The following is a 19374-nucleotide window of genomic DNA, read 5'->3' as shown; positions in this document are numbered from 1 at the left end:
TTTTCACTGATGCGGAGATGCGCTGGTACTTTATACTTCCAGATCAGTGGCGTGGAAATAGCCCTCTAATAGAAATGCAAGCAAATAAGCAAGCTTTGAAGGCCACTTTACTTGACTTTGAGAGACATTTGAACGGTGATCGCTGTTCGATTGTGCCCAATTGCCCAGGCACTTCTTTTAGGGTGATTGTCCGTCTTTCTTTTTCGCCCCGCACCTTAATATGCTTTAAATACGTTAGCACATAGACTCCTGTTCTAGCCTGGCTTTTGGGGGCCAGAGTTTTCTGCTGTAAACTGCAATTGTCATCCCTGATTCCAAAGTCACTTGAAGTTGGATACATTGCTGTTATCTCTACGTGATGACTGGAGTCAGCTCACCAAGAATGCAACGTTACTTCTATTAAACGATAAGTCCCCTCTTAAGCTCCCACTATAGAACAGGTCATTGGAAAATCGTGCAGCATGCTGAAAATACCTTGGCTCTTTAATGAAATTTGAAATGTTCAGGAGTCACCGACCATATTTCGCTGTTCATCCAATTTTACTTGGAATGATTGCTTCGGCAAACTTGGTGGAGATCAAAGAATGCCTCGCTGACATTTTCTCTTTTCATTAGGCTTTTGAATTGAAGCTTTGAAATGATCATGGAAGTTAACTTGAAAGTCTTCCGTTTTGACGTCTTGGCTGAGAAGTGTCCAGATATTTGAAGGTTTTGCCTGTTGAACTAATTGCCAATTTGACAGGATTCGCTCATAGCCACTCCCCCCCCCCCCCCCCCCCGCCTTTTACCTCTGGAATAGCTCTGATAACATACTTCACAGAAAATATAAGGGCGACTAAATTCTTGGGAAAGCAGAGGGAGTTGTTTCTAGGTGTAAATCGACATACTGAGAGAAACGATCATCCAGAAATTAGAATGACCAGATATTACAGGGTAAATGAAAAGAAAACCAACCCGGATCCTACTTATTTCCTCACGTGTCACTGGTTTCCCCCTACTCAAGAAATGGTGCATTATTGGCATAAAGTCCGTGATGGGAGACTCCCTTGCGGTTCATTTTAAAACCTAGTCAAAACCGTGCATTTGTTTACAGGGTAACGTGTCCGCAAGCTCAACGTGGGCTGTGCCTGAATCACAAACAGGGCAGCTGTGCCCCCTCCGTTGCTCCCCATTCCTATAATTTATCTGGAGAGAAGGAGAACTGAAGTCATGGTGAAATTAACAAAACACACACACTTTGGAGAGTCTCCCCTTCGCCCCCCCCCCTCCCCGCCCCGTTTTGTTCCAACTCGGGCAGCCTATCCTGAGGGGTTTGGAGGAGAAGCCAAGGAGGTTTAGATCTGCATCTCTTTCAGGAATCACGTGTTAAATAGTTGATATAAAACCCCGGCGCAGGGGATCCAGGCGGGGGACTGTAAGACCAGCCCTCTCCAGGGACCCTTTTGTTCAGCTCTCAGACATAAGCACCTTCTCGCTAGCCAAGTGCTCCAGTGGCAACTTCCCCGCCTTGGCAAAGGAGACAGACCCGGGAGAGCCAGCCCCGACCTGCAGCCATGTCCCGATCCTTCTATGTCGACTCTTTAATCATCAAAGACTCCTCGAGGCCAGCTCCTTCCCTGCCTGAGCATCCCCACGGACAGGATTTCCTCATCCCCCTCAGCATGCCTTCCCCCCTGGTCATGTCGGTGTCCGGCCCCGGCTGCCCGTCCCGCAAGAGCGGCACCTTCTGCGTGTGCCCGCTCTGTGTCACTTCGCACTTGCACTCGTCCCGGGGGGGCGGCAGCGGGGCCATCCCCCTGCTCAAGAGCCAGTTCCCTCCCGGGGGAGATGCCCAGTACTGCCCCCGGATGAGCCATGCCCAGCACCAGCAGCCGCACCAGCAGCAGCAGAGCTCGGTAGCAGCCGCCGCCGCCCTGGGCCATCCGGCGCACCACGCACCTGTCTGCAGCGCCACCACCTACAGCGTGAGCGACCCCCGGCGATTCCACTGCCTCGGCATGGGTAGGAGTCACCTGGCCGCGGCGTTCCAGCTGCAGCTGGAGGGCGAGGGGCGGCCGGGCTTTGGGGGGAAGGGCGAGGGAAGGTGGTGACTAGGGAAGGATCGGGCATTCCCGCGCCGGCTCGGGGAAGTAGCAGGTGTGCGGTCGCTCCCGCGGGGGCAGGTCTTGTGAGACAGACAAAGAGGAGGCAGGTTTTCAGGGCGGGCAGGTAAGCGCAGGCTTTCTGCCAGCCACGCCTTGCGAGGCGCTTACAGCGGGGTTGCGTCTTGCTGTTTCTGGGATCCGTGAAACGAGCGCGGGAGGGAGAAATGCAGGACTCGTCAAGAGCGCCAGGGACAGACCAGGCTTAACTATTTTCCTGGCACTTAGCCCTTCTTTCTCTCCCGCCTAGGAGGCTCTGAGACGAGCCATATTCAGAACGGCAAGAGGATGAGGACTGCCTTCACCAGCACGCAGCTTCTGGAGCTGGAGAGGGAGTTTTCTTCCAACATGTATCTGTCCCGCCTGAGGAGAATCGAGATCGCGACCTACCTGAACCTGTCGGAGAAGCAAGTGAAAATCTGGTTCCAGAATCGAAGGGTGAAACACAAGAAAGAAGGCAAAGGAACCCAGCGAAACCCCCACGGAGGCTGCAAGTGCACGGGCAACCCGGGCCATTACCCCAGGTCAGAAGACGAAGAGTCTTTATCCCCCTCCTCGGCGAACGAGGACAAAGAGATCTCCCCTTTATAAAGCGCTCAGCAAACCCTCGCCAAGCTGGGACGCCTTCCAGCCTCTGAACTAACTGCTCCTACTAGAAGGTTGCAAGTCTGAACTAAACAGGGAAGCCTATGTGACTGCAAGGGCGTACACCTGACCCAGCTGTGACCAGGCTAAGGCACAAAGGAAACAGCTCTTGCTGGCTTTCTCGGCCGATCCGGTTTATCTGAATGGATCCAGTCCTAGCTATTTCGAATGTCCAGGCTTTAGGGGGGAGCGTTCAACTAAAACCTTATTTATAGAACACATGGAGCGATTCTGAACTTAACAAAAAGTTAGCGTGGTCCTGGATTTCCCATAGGCATGGCAGGTTGCCTCCCCTCACTACAGGTGAAGAAAATCCCATTTCATGACTTTGCTGAAAAGTTGTGACGTTGAGAAGAAGTTAGCGAATGAAAAGGAAAAAAAGTAGGTCTAACAGCATGAGAATCTTCTGTACAGTTTTACACATTGCAAACCGTTCGGACGTGCGTTTGTATGTGAATAGTTTTATATAAGATTTATATTTATATTTATTTAAATGAGGTCAGACAAGAATTTTAATTTTTTAAGTGTCAGCGTAGTTCAAACAATAATGGTGTAATTAATTAATGGGGCAAAATGGTGTTTTTTAAAAATGCTTTGTACACTAATTGAATTTCCTGTTTCAGAAGTATCTACATCAATCCAAATAAATGCCATCAGCTACTAACCTGAATAACTATGTTTCCTGTCACACCGGGTTTTAAAAAGTCGCACCTAGTTCAGCATAACTTTGCAAAAGAAGCAAGGTCCCAAAGCCTGGCACTGTAAATAGTTTCTCCTTACTTTTGAGCAGTGGGCAATGCCTGGTCTGAGAGCCTGTGACAGCGTGTGGTACCCACCATGCAGCAGAGCAGTGCTTCTGAAGCTGGTTACTGGTGGTGCTACTGAAAGTGGAGCAACACAATCCCCAGCCATGGGAGTGAGGGGAGGGGGCTCCCTGGAGGGCCCAATCCTGCAGGCACTACAGTCAGTGGCAGAGTAGCCATGAACCCCAAGAGCTTGCTCTAGCATCTCCTGAGCATGGCAGAGCCCCAGGAGGAGTATGGAGCCCGCAGGCGTGGCCCCTTGCTGTATTAGGAAAGCTTTGTGCCAGAGCAGGGCTGAGTGACTCCAACCGTAGGTGTGTACAGCCTAAAGCTTGTCCAAAAAGACAAAGGACTGGAGGGTGAATTACAGCCCAGGGGTGTGGTGTGATGCAGTGTGCTCTGTCCTGCAGGTGACTTTGCCTGAGTCAAATCCATTAACCTCAGGCATCAGCTGGAGCTAAGCTGTGGAATTTGGCCCACTAAGTGTAGGTAGGTGACAGCAGCACAGTACCATCCAGGACAGATTTTGCCCTAGATTCCTAAATGGACCCTTCAAGGATTGATGGCACAGCCCTGGGTTTAGCAGGCAAGTGCTCAACCCACTGAGCTATCCTAGTTCTAGCCCAGTTGTACAGCTGGACTGCAGAGAGTGAAGGCTGGAGGGCAGATGGTGGGAGTTTTGCCACAGATTTCAATGGGACAAAGCTCTTCAGTCTCTCCTTAGTGAGTATTCCTCATAGCAGGATGGATTGCCATTCATGAGCCTGCCACCCTTTCCAAAGGCTGGAACATCTTTGGGTTACACCTCCCGCAGCGATCCTTCATGTGACTGTGCCAGCTTTTTGCCTAGGATTAGATAGGCCTATTTTACCTCCTGAATTCTTTTCTAACACCATTTTTTTGCCCTTTGTTACAATCTCTTGCTATTTTCTCCTTCTCTTGAGAGAGATTTCCAACCACAGCCTCTATCTGATATAAAAAACCATTAGAAAAATGTATCTCCTACACACTTTATTTTTTATATATCCTTTCTCTCTAACAAAACCCTGGCATCTGGGCTAAGATGTTGGTCCCTTCTTTCAAGTGCCTGTCCCACTTTTAATCACAGGATGGATAATGAGGTTCCCAATGGTTTGCACAGCAAAAGCCAATAACCTAGGCACACTGTACATTAGCAGTGCATGTCCTGGTGCATGAAAGCAAATGCAGTTCTGAACAACGAGGTTTGATAGATTTCATGCAAAACACAAGTACAAATAGTGTTACTCAGAAAATGCCCTCTGATAGAAGGGTAATTAGAAATACATTAGTTATGGGTTGATAGTGCATGGTTATTAATATTGTGCTTTATTATTTGGGCAGGGCCTGATTTAGCACTCCCAACTCTCACTGAAATCAATGCACTTGGCTCCTCTTACATTTTCTCCAGCAAGAATCAAGAGTAACTGCATTGCAGTCAATGAAGTTACACTGGGGTGAAGGTGATGTGAGAGGAGAATCAGATCAACAAGCTAGATAACCCACAGGTTCAGGGACATAGGACCTGATTCATCACTACCTAACACCAGTTTCATACTGCTGTGACTCCCCTGAAGTACTGAATCAGGCCCTCAATGCAGACAATGTACAATACACAAAGATTAGGACAAGCTCTTCCCCCAAAGGCTTCTAGAAATAGTTATAGCCTACCAGAGAAAGCTGAGATTACATGATCCTGTGGCTGAAAGGTGAAGCTAGATAAATTCAGACTGGAAATGAGGCATACATTTTGAACAGTGAAAGCCACTGTAATGATTTACAAAGTTGGTACTGGATTCTCTATCACTAGCTATTTTCAAATCAAGTCTGGATGCTTTCCTAAAAGATCTGCCCTTGGAAGTATTGTGGGGAAGTTCTATGGCCTGTGCTATACAGTAGATCAGACTCAATCACAGCAGTTCCTTTCAGCCTGACAATCTGTGAATCAGGGTGGTTAAACCCTGGAATAAATTGCCTAGGGAGGTTGTGGAATTTCCATCACTGCAGATATTTAAGAACAGGTTAGGCAAACATCTGTCAGGGATAATTGATATGGTCCTTGGTCCTGCCAGTTGATGACCTCTAGAGGACCCTTCCCGTTCTATGATTCTATGAATTTGCAACACACAGAGAAGGATATAGTGGGTACAATCTGGGGACTACTCAGTATTTTATTTGGCTGCTTTTGTTTATTCACCCATATCATACAACAAATTCATTTCACATCTAATTCAAAATATGTTTTGGGGGTGGGACTGGAATGATCAGGGAGTTTCAGTTTGACAAACTGGGACTGGGAAGTCACTCCACAGAGAAACATGTAAAATTAATGGATGGGGAGCAAGAGAAGAAAATTGAGCAGAGCAGGTTGGGGGCAATCACTGGTAGAGCAGGATTGAGAAGAAGCAAACCTGTTTCCCTTCTCCCCCATAATTCTATCATTGTAAAAATTCGGATACATTTTCTGTCTAGTTTTTTTTAAGTTGTTTGTGTTGAGCCAAAGAAAGAATTGTAGGGAGTTCTCAATTGTTGGGAGCTCATGAACAGGTCTGAGGGGATCAGGGGCGGCCCTAGACTAGCTGCCAGCAACTGGTGCCCTAGGCGAACCATGCAATCGGCACCCCCACCTCCAAACCCCTCAATGATATTGCACCACCATTTGGCGTCCCATTTAACTTGGTGCCCTAAGCGACCACCTAGTTTGCCTATATGGACAGGCCGCCCCTGGAGGGGATCAGAGACACCCTGCCCATCCTATACAGGTACAGGAGGTAAGGGGTTCCAGCTAGATCCTGGCTAGATAGGAAGAGGACTTTGGAAGAGGGAGCCTGGTATACAAGAGGGTGAGAACTACAGTTATATATCAATATGTTAGAAACATTTTCTAATTGTGTTCCAGAGTATACAATGAAATATTGGGACATCTACTTGTGTAACACATGTAAATTCAAAGATGAAATGACCAGAGGTAATGTTACTTTCACCTTGCACAGGACTGTACTTGTCATAACAATGTTAATGAAATGAGAAATAAAACCAAAATGAGTTTCATTATTACTCCCTAAAAATTATCACATTTCTTCAACTCAGGTTTAGGCACAGGTTTTAGCTTTGTGCGTCCCGTTCTGCTTCAGCTGAAATGATTGGGAATTTATTTTGAGTGCAAGAGATGGTCCTTTTTATTGTAAATTCGGTGGGCTAGATTGCTCCCTTGTAAAGAGAAATCTTCTTGTAGGGAGGAGCAGGCCCAAGAAATTTGCCAGAGGCACCTTATGGGCTACTCAGCTAATTGTTTCCTCAGACAGGAGTCATTTGGGGGGTAATGAGGGACCAATGGCATGGCTCTCCAATCAAAGGAATCCTAAGGATCCATGAAAGAGAGAAATGCAAGCTTTGTGGAGGCTGAGGCCTCCTCATGGGGAGCTGTCCAGTCTTTTCAGTGTTGCCTTCCTCACCAGCATGGAGGAGCAACTGAGAGGACCCAACTGGGGTGAATTTGAATTCAAGAAGTATTCATTTACAGAAGGACACCTATGGGTCTGACAGGGGAGGATACCAGAGAGCAGTTGGTGCTTTGTTTCACCCCACTTGACTCTGGTCTGCTCCCAAAATCTCACAGAGACTTTTCTTGCATAGACATTTTCATGTAATTATTGGGGAAGGGAGTGATGCCACAGATATGGGAACTCCCCTTTCTGCTCCCATTAGGTGAGTTCTACCTAGGCCTGGTCTACACTAGACCAGGCAGGTCAGCTTAGAATCAGAGAATCACAGAACACTAGAACTGGAAGAGACTTTGAGAGGTCATCGAGTCCAGTCCCCTGTCCTCATGGCAGGACCAGGCACGGTCCAGATCATCCCTGATAGATGTCTATCTAACCTGCTCTTAAATATTTCCAGAGATGGAGATTCCACAACCTTCCTATGCAATCCATTCCAGTGTTTAACCGCCCTGACAGTTAGGAAGTTTTTCCTAATGTCCAACCTAAACCTCCCTTGCTACAGTTGAAGCCCATTGCTTCTTGTCCTATCGTCAGAGGCCAAGGACAACAATTTCTCCCCTCCTCTCTGTGACACCTTTTTAGATACCTGAAAACCACTATCATGTCCCCTCTCAATCTTCTCTTTTCCAAACTAAACAAGTCCAATTCCTTCAGCCTTGAAGGATGGCTTAAAGTATGCCATCCAATTATGCAAAATGCCTACCTCCTACACTAGACCTGCTAATTCGAATGCTAGAAGATAGATCTCTGGAGGGTTGATTTTCTCTGGAAAATAGACATGTCCCTAAAGTCCACCAAGGAAACTTCTGCTCATATAAGAGAAGGAGTCAGGCAAGACCTTAGTGTCTTCAGACAGTGAAACCAAAGAAAATTGGTTGAAACTGAAATAGCTGCAGTTTCACAGATGGTTTTTCTTTTACCCATAAACACATTTCCTTGGACCAAGTTGACCTCTTTCAGTATAAATGAGTGGGAATCAGTGATATTATGTCCTCCTTCTCTGATATTTATCGTCATCACAGAAATAGGTGAAGTGATGGCTTCAACAGAGTTGTTTATTTCTTAAAAAGCGTGGAAAGTGGTATGTTATAGTTAGACTTACTAGTTGATATTTTTACAGTGCTTTGAGGATGTAGCAGGCTCTAAAGACTACATATTATTATTATTATTATTATTATTGTTTATTATTAGTATTTTAGTATTGTTATGTAGTATTGTTTTGTTATACTATATAACATAATCGCACTATATATATATAAAATTCCCGCTGGGTGACAGAATGACATCATTGTGGCATCACGTTCTCTGGCCATGAAGTGGCCTGGGGAAGAGGGGTGGTTGGTGAGCAAAGTGAGTAAGGCACAGCCACCTAGTATAATATGTGAATATTTTATGGTTTCCATCACCATAGTATCCAAGGGTATGTCTACACTACAGCACTAATTCGAACTAACTTAATTCGAATTAGTTAATTCGAACTAAGCTAATTCAAATTAGTGCATCTAGACTTAAAAACTAGTTTGAATTAGTGTTTTGCTAATTCGAACTAGCATGTCCACACTGAGTGGACCCTGAACCGAGGTTAAGGCTGGCCGGAAGCAGTGCCGGCAGGGCATCAGGTTAGGACTTAGAGCGTGGAGCTGCTGTCTCAGGCTAGCCGAGGGCTGTGCTTAAAGGGACCCGACCCCCACCCCGGATAGACAGTTCTCAGGGGTGCCCCGCTTGCAAAGCAGTCCTGGCTTGGAGTGCCCTGAGTGCCCACACTCGGCACATCACAGCACTCGGCCGTCAGCCCGGCTGCACTTGCCTCAGGCTGCCATCCGGGGGGGGGGGGGTCAATTGAGGGGCTTCAGGAGAGCTTCCACCCCGAGGAGCCCGCAGAGCCAACCCAGTCCTCCCCATCAGGGGGTTGTACCCCATTCCTCCCTCACCTCCTTCCACTTACCCCTCTCTAGCCCCCCTTCCGGATGTAAAAAATAAAGGACACTTGTTCAAAAATAGAAACTCTCTTTATTTCACAAAACTGGGGGGGGGGGAATAAAACTGTGGGAAGACGGGGGAGAGGAGGCGGGAAAGGGAAGGAGAGAGTGTGGGAGAGGGGAGGGGGAAAACTGGGAGGAGGGAGCTGGAAGGGGGAGGCAAGGGAAAGGAAGGGGAGGGGAAACTCAGGGATTGGGGTGGTGGTCTCGCCGGGCCAACCGCCTCCCAGCACGGCGAGGGAGGGGGCCTCGGCGTCCCCAGGGGTATGGGGTGGAGGGTGCAGAGGTTGAGGTGGGGGGTGTGGACATTGAAGAAGAGGGTGTGAGGGTTGAGGAGGAAGAGGTGGGAGGGGGGCAGGAGTGGGAGGAGGGACAGTAGTTGGGGGGGCAGCAGGCGCAGGACCAGCATGGGGCACCATGCTCTGCAGCAGGGCCTGCAGGTTTGAGTTCAGCCCTCGGACCTCAGCCAGCTGCTCCTGGCGGAGCTGGAGGTCTGCCCGCATCCAGGCCTCCACTGTGCGGTGCAGGGCTTGCAAGGACCCCAGGTGCTGGTCCCAGTACTCCTGCTCCATGGTGGTGGTCCGGAGCAGGCCGCGGGTGCGGGAGCATGTCCCAGGCGGGGTGGTGCGCCCTGCATGAGCAGCTGGTGCAGCTGTAGAAAAAGAAGAGAAGTGGTCAGTTCTCCCTGGGGATGCAGCGGATGATGCCCAGCCCCCTTCCTCCCCCCCCCCCCCGCGACATGAGGACGACCATGCCCTACACCGTCAGAGCCGCTGTGCTTGTACAGAGGCCATGGTCAGGATGTCTGGCTCTCCCCGGGACTGGGAGCTGCCCCAAGACCGCACCCATGCCCCTGTGCCGTGTATAATGTGGCTGAGGTGGCGGGGGGGCGGGGGGAGAGAGATGTCCCCTGCCTCCGTGTAGAGGGGACATGTGAAGGGAAAGCATCCTGCTGGGTCCCGCCCCGGGGTCGGGAGCGTGTCAGGTCTCTTCACACATACATGTGCCTATTGGGCCATGGCCCCTGGGTGTCAAGCAGCTGGAGCCACCTGCCCAAGGGTGGCATGGCACGTGCTCGCACATGCACAGGTGTCTGCGTGATCCGTGGAAGGCATGGCCCACACGCGCGGTCTCTGGTCTCCCTCCTGCCTCCCTCCCTCCCGAACTACTTAATTCGAACTACTTACCCAGTACGGTCTCCCTGGATGACCCTGCCGACTCTGGTGATGGAACTGCTTGCGGTGGCCCCTCCGGCCCCGGATCGCTATCCCCCGGGCTGGCACGGACCGCCCCGCCCCCCAAGAGTCGGTCGAGGGCGGGGAAGTAGGGGCAGGTGGCAGCCCCTGCTGCGGCGCCGCCCCTGGTGGCTCTGGCGTACACCTGCCGCAGCTGCTTTACTTTCAGGTGCACCTGCTCCTGGGTGTGCCTGTGTCCCTTTCGGGCCATGGCGGCTGCTATGCGGCCATAGACAGCCGCGTTCCTCCTCCTAGTGTGGAGATCATGGACGTTGGGGACCTGCCCCCAAACCTCAATGAGGTCCATGACCTCCGCACTAGACCAGGAGGGTGCACGCCGTCTATGGTCTCTGGATGGCCCCTGGGTGCTGGGGGACTGGGCAGGGGACGGCTCGCTGGCACTGGCTCCCTGGCTCATCCTGGGGCCACTGGTTCGGGGCACAGACTGCTGGCTGGGCTGGCTGTGTCAAGTGCCGTCAGGCCACAGTCTACCCCTTTAAGGGCCCGGGGCTGGGGGAGAGGAGAGGAGTTTTCCTGGTTGTGCCCAGAGTGGCCACCAGGGAAAGCTGGGGAGGGCTAGCCTTCCACTAGTTCGAATTAAGTGGCTACACAGCCCTTAATTCGAACTAGTTAATTCAAACTAGGCATTAGTCCTCGTAGAATGAGGTTTACCTAGTTTGAATTAAGTGCTCCGCTAGTTCGAATTAAGTTCAAACTAGCGGAGCGCTAGTGTAGCGCCTATCAAGGTTAATTCAAACTAACGACCGTTAGTTTGAATTAACTTTCTAGTGTAGACATACCCCAAGTGCTTTATGAACATTGTGGCAAACTCAGGCTGGACAACTCTAAGAAAGTGGTAAATGGTAAGTATATTAGAATAACAAAGTTCCTTTTCTCTATAAGCGGCAAAGGGGTTACCTCAGGCCAGCTAGGGAAATCTGAGTCCAGTTAAAGGCTGTGTTAGCCCATTGGGGGTCCTAAGCAGGACTATTACCCTCTCTAAAACTTAAAAAGGCAAGTTCTTATAACAGAAATCAAATAGGGGCTGCCTGAGGTCCTATACAATTGGTTAGTCTGCTTATGCCTAGTGCTGGCTCTGCTGAGACCTTTACAAGCCTCTCCTCTCCTAAAAGAGGACAAAGAGAGAGATGAGCTGCTGCGGGGCTAGTGGCAGTGGAGAGACAGGCCTCTCCAAGATGGCTGCTGATCTCCTCCCTACAGGGGATGCAACCTGACTGCCTGTGTAGGGGAAGGACTGGGACCAATAACAAGGTGATACTCACCCCAGAGAGGGGTGGAAATGTTATTCTCTTTATTTTGTGTTGTGATTTGGTTTCTTTGTTTGTTTGGTGGAGGTGCACTCCTTGGCCTGCCTGAGGCCTACCTGGAAACATTTGAGAAATAAATCTCAAGTTGGAAGATTAGCACACCACAGGGGAAAGCCCTGACCCTGGCAAGTTGGAGGAGGTGCCTTGGCACAACTCTAATTATTTGGGAAATTGGAACATTGTATTATCTCCACTTTACAGCCAATGAACTGAGGAATAGGACAGGGCTTGCCCAGGTCACACAGGATATTTGTGGCAGAGCTGCAAATAAAACACAATTCTCCTGAGTCCCGATCTAGGAGTCTGTCTACACTGTACGGCTATTTCAGGATACTGGAAGTAACCCAAAATAGCTATCCCACATCTACACAAGTCACCCGTTATTTCGAAATATTTTTTGAAATAACGGACATGCTATTTTACCATCCTGGTAAACCTTGTTGCATGAGGGATAAGGGATGGCTTGAAATAGAGCATTATTTTGAAATTTGGCACTGTGTAGACATGCCAAATTTCAATATATGCTATTTTGAGTTTAGAGTGCTGTGTAGACGCACCCTAATAAATTAGCTACAAATGTAAACAAACTTTATATAAAATTACATTACACACCCCTTTCCCCTCCCCCACTGCATTAAAAGTACCTTATGGTTACAAAGTTAGCAAAAGACAGATTAAGATTCCCTGAGCAGCCTCAATATATGCCCCTGAAGCATCTATATCACGCTGTCTTTAATTACACGCTCACATGCTATATTTTCCATGGAACCCCTGCCTCATTCAGTGCATAGGATGGATGGTGCTCACTGAATGGCTGGCTATTCAATATTTCTTTTTATCCTCATCAATGTGTGGTCCCAGGCTTTATTTACACACCCTCCAAACTCTGCCCCTGAATAAAGAATTACTTTTCTCATGGGCTTTTCTTTGGTGCTCATCATCACACAGAGAGCTTCAAAACCATGAATGACTGTGTCTTCATAGCACCCCAGTAAAAATAGGGGATGCTTCTGTCACCATTTTACAGACCGAGAAGCAAGACACAGGGAGATGAAATCCCCAATTGTCAAAGGTTACCACTAATTTTGGGTGCCCAATGTCGGAAACAAAGGGCTTAATTTTTTAAAGCGATTTACATTTTTAAGCACTTTATGTATTCAAAGCACAGTTCCTATTTATTTCAACTGCATTTGTGCAGTTCAGCCCTTCTGCAAAGCAGGCCACATGTGCCTCACATTGGGCACTGAGAAAATACTGAAAAAATAGTTAGTGGCATCTAAAAAGTTTCACTTAAGTGACTTGCCCAACATTTCATCAAATCTCTGGCAGTGACAGGAGCAGAATCCAGTTCAGCAGGGCAGTATTGCAGCTTTCTTAATCATAAGACCATTCCCTTCTCTTCTTTCAAGAGCTTGTCTCATTCATTACTCATTCATACTGTTCAGCTTTTGCTGCAACAAATCAGGCAAAAGTCCTACCAACTTCAATCTCATTCACGTGCCTTGCCTGATTCATTCCTTGAGCACCATCCTTGCTGCACACATTGATTGAGGCAGGGCCCTGTGATCATGTCATTACAGACTGTATCATGATGCATGTGCACAAAGGGTGAAAATTAAAGGTGCACAAGTAACAATACTTATCTTCCCTAATTTTTGAGTGGTTGGTTTGGCAACCTTAATTTCCTTTCAATAGAGTTTTTAAAAATGTAATTTTCTATGTTTCTAAAAATGTGAATACAAAAAGAGAAATTCTGTCTGTAGGATCACAGTGAGCCCTATGACAGTCATGGGTAAAGTTGCAAGTTAATAGTAGACTATTATCCTCTGTGTGGACCATCTCCCAGAAAAGGATGAGATCTACAGATTGTCATAGGCTTTACAGCTATTTGTTAGACAGTGGAGGAATGATGGGATTCAAATTTACTCAAAAGTTTTAGAATACAGTTAGGGTTTCCAACTTCCTAATTGCACAGAACCAAACACCCTTGTTCTGCCTCTGTTTTGTTCCTTCACTGAGGCCTTGCCCATATAAGAATTTCCATACTGGGTCAGACCAAAGGTCCATCTAGCCTAGTATCCTGTCTTCCAATAGTGGCTAATACCTGATGCCCCCAATGGGACGTGAACAGAACAGGTAATCATCACATGATCCCGCTCCTGTCATCCATTTCAAGCCTCAGACAAACAGAGGCTAGGGATACCATTCCTACCCATCCTGGCTAATAGCCATTTATGGACCTAACCTCCATGAATTTATCAAGCTCTTTTTAGAACCCTGCTAAAGTCCTGGTCTTCACAACATGCTCTTATCCTGCCCTTTACCCAAAGTCCTGCCCAACCGCACCCCTTCACTGAGGTCTGTCCTTCCTGTCCCTCCATCTCCTCTCTCTGTCACTCGCTGTCCCCCACCTCACTTGATCATTTTCACAGGGCTAGTGCTGGGGGTTAGGGTGTGGAGGGGGAGTGAGGGCTCCAGCTGGGAGTCTGGGTGCCAAGGTGTGGAAGTGGATGAGAGTTTGGAGTACAGAAAGGGGCTTTAGGCTTGGGCAGAGAATTGAGGCATAGGTGGAGGATTCAAGCTGGGGGTGCAGGCTCTGGGATGTGCCTGGGAATGAAGGGTTTGTGTGCAGGGCGGGGACTCCAAGCTGGGGTAGGGGCACAGGAGGGCGTGTAGGATTCAGTCCTCGGGAAAGAGTTTGGTTGCAGAAGGGGGCTCCAGAACAAGGCAGAGGTTGGGTGTGGGAGGAGGTGTTTATCTCTAGTGACTCCCAGAAGTGGTGACTTGTCCTCATCTTGTAGGGTGTATACTTTGTGTAGACGGAATATTTCAAGAAATTCTCTTTCAAACTCTTATGAAATGTCTTCTGAGCATACACAAAGGACAATATAATTCAGTCAAATTGGTGTGGATTTTCAAAGGGTGGACCAAGGGCATGTTGCTCATCTCAGGGCAATCCCTCTGCCAAATTTCAAGTCCCTGTTCCAATGGATGGAGGCACTCAGGCTTCTCAACAAAACAGCTGTAGCACTGCCTTGACATTGGCAAAGCAACAGATTTCCCCCAAATTCATTCTCAGAAAGGGCCAACCCATTTTTACTAAAACTTTCCAGAAAAAAAGTCAGCCGGAGGCAGACAACCAGCAGGAGCAGCTGAAGTTTGGCAAAGTTATAAACAACTTCAAACAACTCAGAATGGCAAATGTTAAACAGCTTAGGTTTTGCTGCCAGCTCTGCTCATACTCACAATAGAGACTGCTTTACACACAAGACCATCTGCCTCAGAGAGGGGTGATAATGAAATCCCTGATGGTAGTTTAACCTCTCCCCCACTCCCTTTGGAAGAGGCCATACCAGATACTTCTCAGCCAACTCCACCTGAGAGCAAGAAATATACAGCAGGCATAAGCAAATCTTCAACTATATACAATTGCACAGGGCATAGTATCCAAATGATAATAGATCCACCCAGTAGGGTAGGGTTAAACATTCCTGATACATCAAAATGAAAGGATATTTAATTTGTGTTTCTGGAAAATCCTATGTGTGTGTGTGTGCATCCCCTTTTCATCTATTTTTGGTCCCGCATTATGGCACCTCACTCCTTTCCCCCCATAAGTCAAGATATCACTGGAAATCCTCACCATGCATGCTAAGAACAAGAAACAGCCTCTCAGAGTGCCACATATACCAATGACCTGATACTGTAAATTCCTTCTCCACCTCCTCAATATTGTGTTATACTAGGGGAAATGGCACTACTATCTTGGAGGACACAGCAATATTTTCCAGTGCTTTGGGGAGATGGGGACATAGGTATGGACTGTAGTTCCTGACTGAGATTTAGATGGTTGAACCCTTCAAAACTCCACTCAAAATAAGATAAGAGGCTAATGGGAAGTATGCCTGTAAAGTAATAGATTGCAAACAATTCGGTTATGGAGAGAAACAGGCTGCAGCACTGCACAGAGTAAAATCTATGACAATGAATTAGTATCCCCTCGTTGACATCAACTTGTGCCATCGGAGTAGAAAGACCCATGACCCAAAGCCAAAAACCTTCTCCTGGAGAGCAATCCTACACTGGCTATGCATGAGGCCTGACTCAAAAGAAATGTCCCACTTGTAAGAAACCACTCATGAAAGCCCATCATAATGAAATACTGCCCACTTATTTAGGGTCTTGCATTTAAGGATATTAAAGACCTTGTGACAAATCCATAAAAGATGGGCGACAGACTGTGGCACTTGAAAAAAGTTTGTAAAGACTGTGGATTTGCACATGGCTCTAAAGAGGAGAGATCTTTCCCAAATTAGTTACAGACAGGGGGATAAGCTCAGAAACGACAACCTTCAACCTCTCAAGGAATGGGACAAGACCCACAATGAGGGAAACACAGAAAGTTCACAGGAGGCTTAAAAGGATGTAGAGCTAGTTTAAGTGACACATAGACCATTCACTGTTATCTCAGTCTTACCAGTCAGCATCTGGGATATAGAGGATATGATATAATAGTCTGGAGGTTGCAGGAATAGTAAAATGGGGACTAAAGTAAGAGATTTTGAGAGTAAGGACAGCTGATTATTATGGCTGAAACTGTGATCCCCCCAGATCATAGTACCTGGGTTGTGTTGCTGGGATCTCTTCTAACAGCAGAAGAGGAATAAATGGCTTCCTTCCCTGCAGGACGTATTTAAATAAAATTCCTCTGGACTCAAATCTAGGTTCCAATACAGCCCCTTAATATAAAACCAGGTGAATTGGCCATGTGGGAAGAATTCCTCTGTAGTAGAGGGATTCCCCAAGTAGTGAAGGGCTATTGGAACATTTGCATCTCCTTACAGTTCCAGCATAAAAAAGTGTTGGAGGCATGGCCTGAAGAGAGGGAGTGTATTAGGAATATGTTTCTGTTTTGGCTATTTTGGCTATCTGAACAGCTCTGGGGACCTAGTGCAGCCTTCAGGCAGCTCTGGCCAGCCCCAGAAGCTAGGATGCTTGAAAAGATAACATAAAGCTGCCCTCCCTTTTCCACATTTGGGCTGAGTTCATTTGCAGCTCTGGACTGGGGCCAGATACCTTGAGGATCAGGCCCACTATGCAGTGCCTAGCCACCCTCCATGAAGTAGACTATGAAATAATTGCAATGGGGGAAAAGCTATATGGGAAAGGCTGCAATTCCTTGAACCCTCAAAATACAGTTCCAACACAAAGCAGGTGGAGGAAAATAAAACCAAGTTACTGACTATGTTATGGGGTATAAAATTGAAGAAGAAGATCTAGGCATTCTTTAATATCCATGAGTAAAGAAAAGTGAAGGAAAATAGGCCATTATTGCTGTTAGTGTTCTTTCAACCCTCTGCACCGAACTAGGTGAAAGTTATTACACTTTTTCTTCATGTTATCTTAGTTTTAGGAGGAGCAATTCCAACCCTGTGTCTTTTAAGAGCATTCTACACATGACTACCTTAAACAGCTGTTCTAAAAGGGACAGGATCTGATGGCAAAATGCTATTTTTAACAAGCTCATGCTGTGCCCACTTTTCCTCCTCCTCCTTAATATGTATAATTTCATATTACATGGACTCTACACCTAGTGACAGCAATAGCCAATGTAAACATTTTGCGTTCTAACGAATTCCTGCCTTGGAAGTGTAGAGGCATTGCTTGTCATTATTTATAAATGAAATGTTCTCATTATTGTGAACTGATACAAATAATAAATAAAATGTGCCACGGGGTTATAAGAATGCCCATGTGTATGTGTTGAGAATTAAATAAAAAGCACGATGTGTCCTTGAAATACAAATTCTGATTTCACAGCCTGTGATTCCTAACCCTTTCCTGCCCTGAGTTCTGTTTCGAATCCCACAGTGCCCGGTTTTGGTACCGTCCAGTTTTCAAGGCAAGCGTATTGCTCTTAGCCTCTGAGCATTTTCTAGGGCTTAGAACTCTTAGGGCTCTTATGCTCCCTCCAGTACTTCAGACACATCACACGTTATCCTGCAAGTGCAGCAGACTAGATCGGAAGTGTGTGCTGTGTGCTCTGGAAAGTAACTAGTTTCAAATTAATGAAGCCCCGACAATTTCCATCTGTTTAAAGGCTGAGGTTGGCACTGCCCAAGCCTGAGCGTGGGGAGCTGGCCAGGCTTTGCTTTATATTGTCTGCATTTCTGAAGAGGAGACAAAGATGGATAGAAGGACATTGAAAAGCAGGGGGCGTATTTCAAACAGCCCCATAAAGACGGTTGTCACTTTAAGACAAGAACCATAGTGCTTTGATGACTTTGTATTAGCCTCACCGTTTCAAAGAAGTGACTCTGCTCTCCTTGCAGAACTCAAGGAAATTTAGTGGATGACACTTCAGTGAAGGCACTTTTGCTAGCACCCTGAGTCTCTAACTCGGGGGGAAGGAGGGCAAGGAGGGAATCAGTTTCTCCAGTGAAGTTAGGGGAAACAAAATACCGACCCAAGGCATCTTTCCTTTCACAAGGAAAATCACAGGCAGGTTTAATTTTCCCTCCCCAAATAAATAACATGGAGGCATTCAGACTTCATAAAATTAGCGAGGCAAAATAATTCAATTACAGCAGTGAATCACCGAATGGGCTTGAATTGCCTGCAGGTGGGCTGCAAACTCAAAACTGATCGTGTTCAAAGCTTATTCTAAGGGCTCTTAAAATCCAGTAGAGAAATATTGCATGCTTATGTGGATTAATAAAAGGGCATTTTCACGAGAGCTTCTCTTTGTACAATGTCATTGCAAATGTTCGGGTTAAACCCGGAAGAATCGGGGAAACTAGGTTGAAAAGATGTGTGTCCTTTGTGCCCTGCGTAGTTTGTCTGTTCCCTTCTGCTGTTGGGTTTCCTCTCTCCTCGGCAACCCCTTCCTGCCACTTTGCTGGATGGAAGCATCTACACTGTGGCCCTGTCTGGGACATCTTTTCTTTGCTAGTAGGCTTGTTGTGTGTGTGTGTGTTAAGTGTGTGTATGTTTTGTGTGCGTGTGTTTTAAATGTGTGTGTGGGGGGAGGGAGGGAGGCTACATTCGCCGGGCAAAGCCGTTGACGAGTTGGATTTTTCTGCCAAAGACAAGTATTTTTTAAGATGGGGACCCCCGACTGCTGCAGACCCACAGGCTTTGAAGGCACAGCTAAAGAGCCACACTGTGGGTTTGAGAGAACCATTTAGTCACTGTTTCATTAGGCACTATTTGAACCTTGCAACATGTGGTAATTTCTGGGGCAAGCTGAAAAGGGGGGATTATGTAGGAGGGACACAAGGAAATTAGCTAACGGTTAATTTAACTCGTTTTCTGGTAGAATTTTCGATACATTCCTAATTGACTGAGAAGGCAGGTGAAGTCTCAGACCCATGCAGACTCATTCACGGTGGGAATAAATGGCTCTTTTTCAACTCACACTGCTCACAATATATCATCAGGAAAAAGACATGCAATGAATATGTTGATTTTTTTTTATTAATGGAATTACACCCTGCCACGCAGGTGTGAGGGTAAAAACCTACACTGCAGTGAAATCAGATTAACAATGAAATGAGAATTTTATTAGTTTTCTATGTCACATAGACCTGGATTTAAACTGTCAAAACAAGAAACAAGAAAAAAGATATTCTGAAGGCAGCGATGTCAATCAACTGGGAGAAGTAGAAGCGTGGTACCCAAATAATAATTAGCTGTAATTCCCAGTGAATATGTACACCACAC

The 19374-nt window shown here is 47.0% G+C and overlaps 1 protein-coding gene across 1 annotated transcript; it reads left to right on the top strand.

Annotated features, from left to right (window-relative positions):
- Positions 1 to 780: 780 nt before the first annotated feature.
- On the top strand, positions 781 to 3456 carry GSX2 (GS homeobox 2). Its single transcript, XM_006113482.4, has 2 exons — positions 781 to 2001; positions 2392 to 3456. The coding sequence occupies exons 1-2, from the start codon at positions 1554 to 1556 to the stop codon at positions 2730 to 2732; spliced, it is 789 nt and encodes a 262-aa protein (XP_006113544.1). The 5' UTR covers positions 781 to 1553; the 3' UTR covers positions 2733 to 3456.
- The last annotated feature ends 15918 nt before the right edge of the window (positions 3457 to 19374 follow it).

This window comes from Pelodiscus sinensis, chromosome 5, assembly GCF_049634645.1.
Source record: "Pelodiscus sinensis isolate JC-2024 chromosome 5, ASM4963464v1, whole genome shotgun sequence".
In the NCBI taxonomy this organism is placed as follows: Eukaryota; Metazoa; Chordata; order Testudines; family Trionychidae; genus Pelodiscus; species Pelodiscus sinensis.
This window is presented reverse-complemented; position numbering and strand designations above follow the sequence as displayed.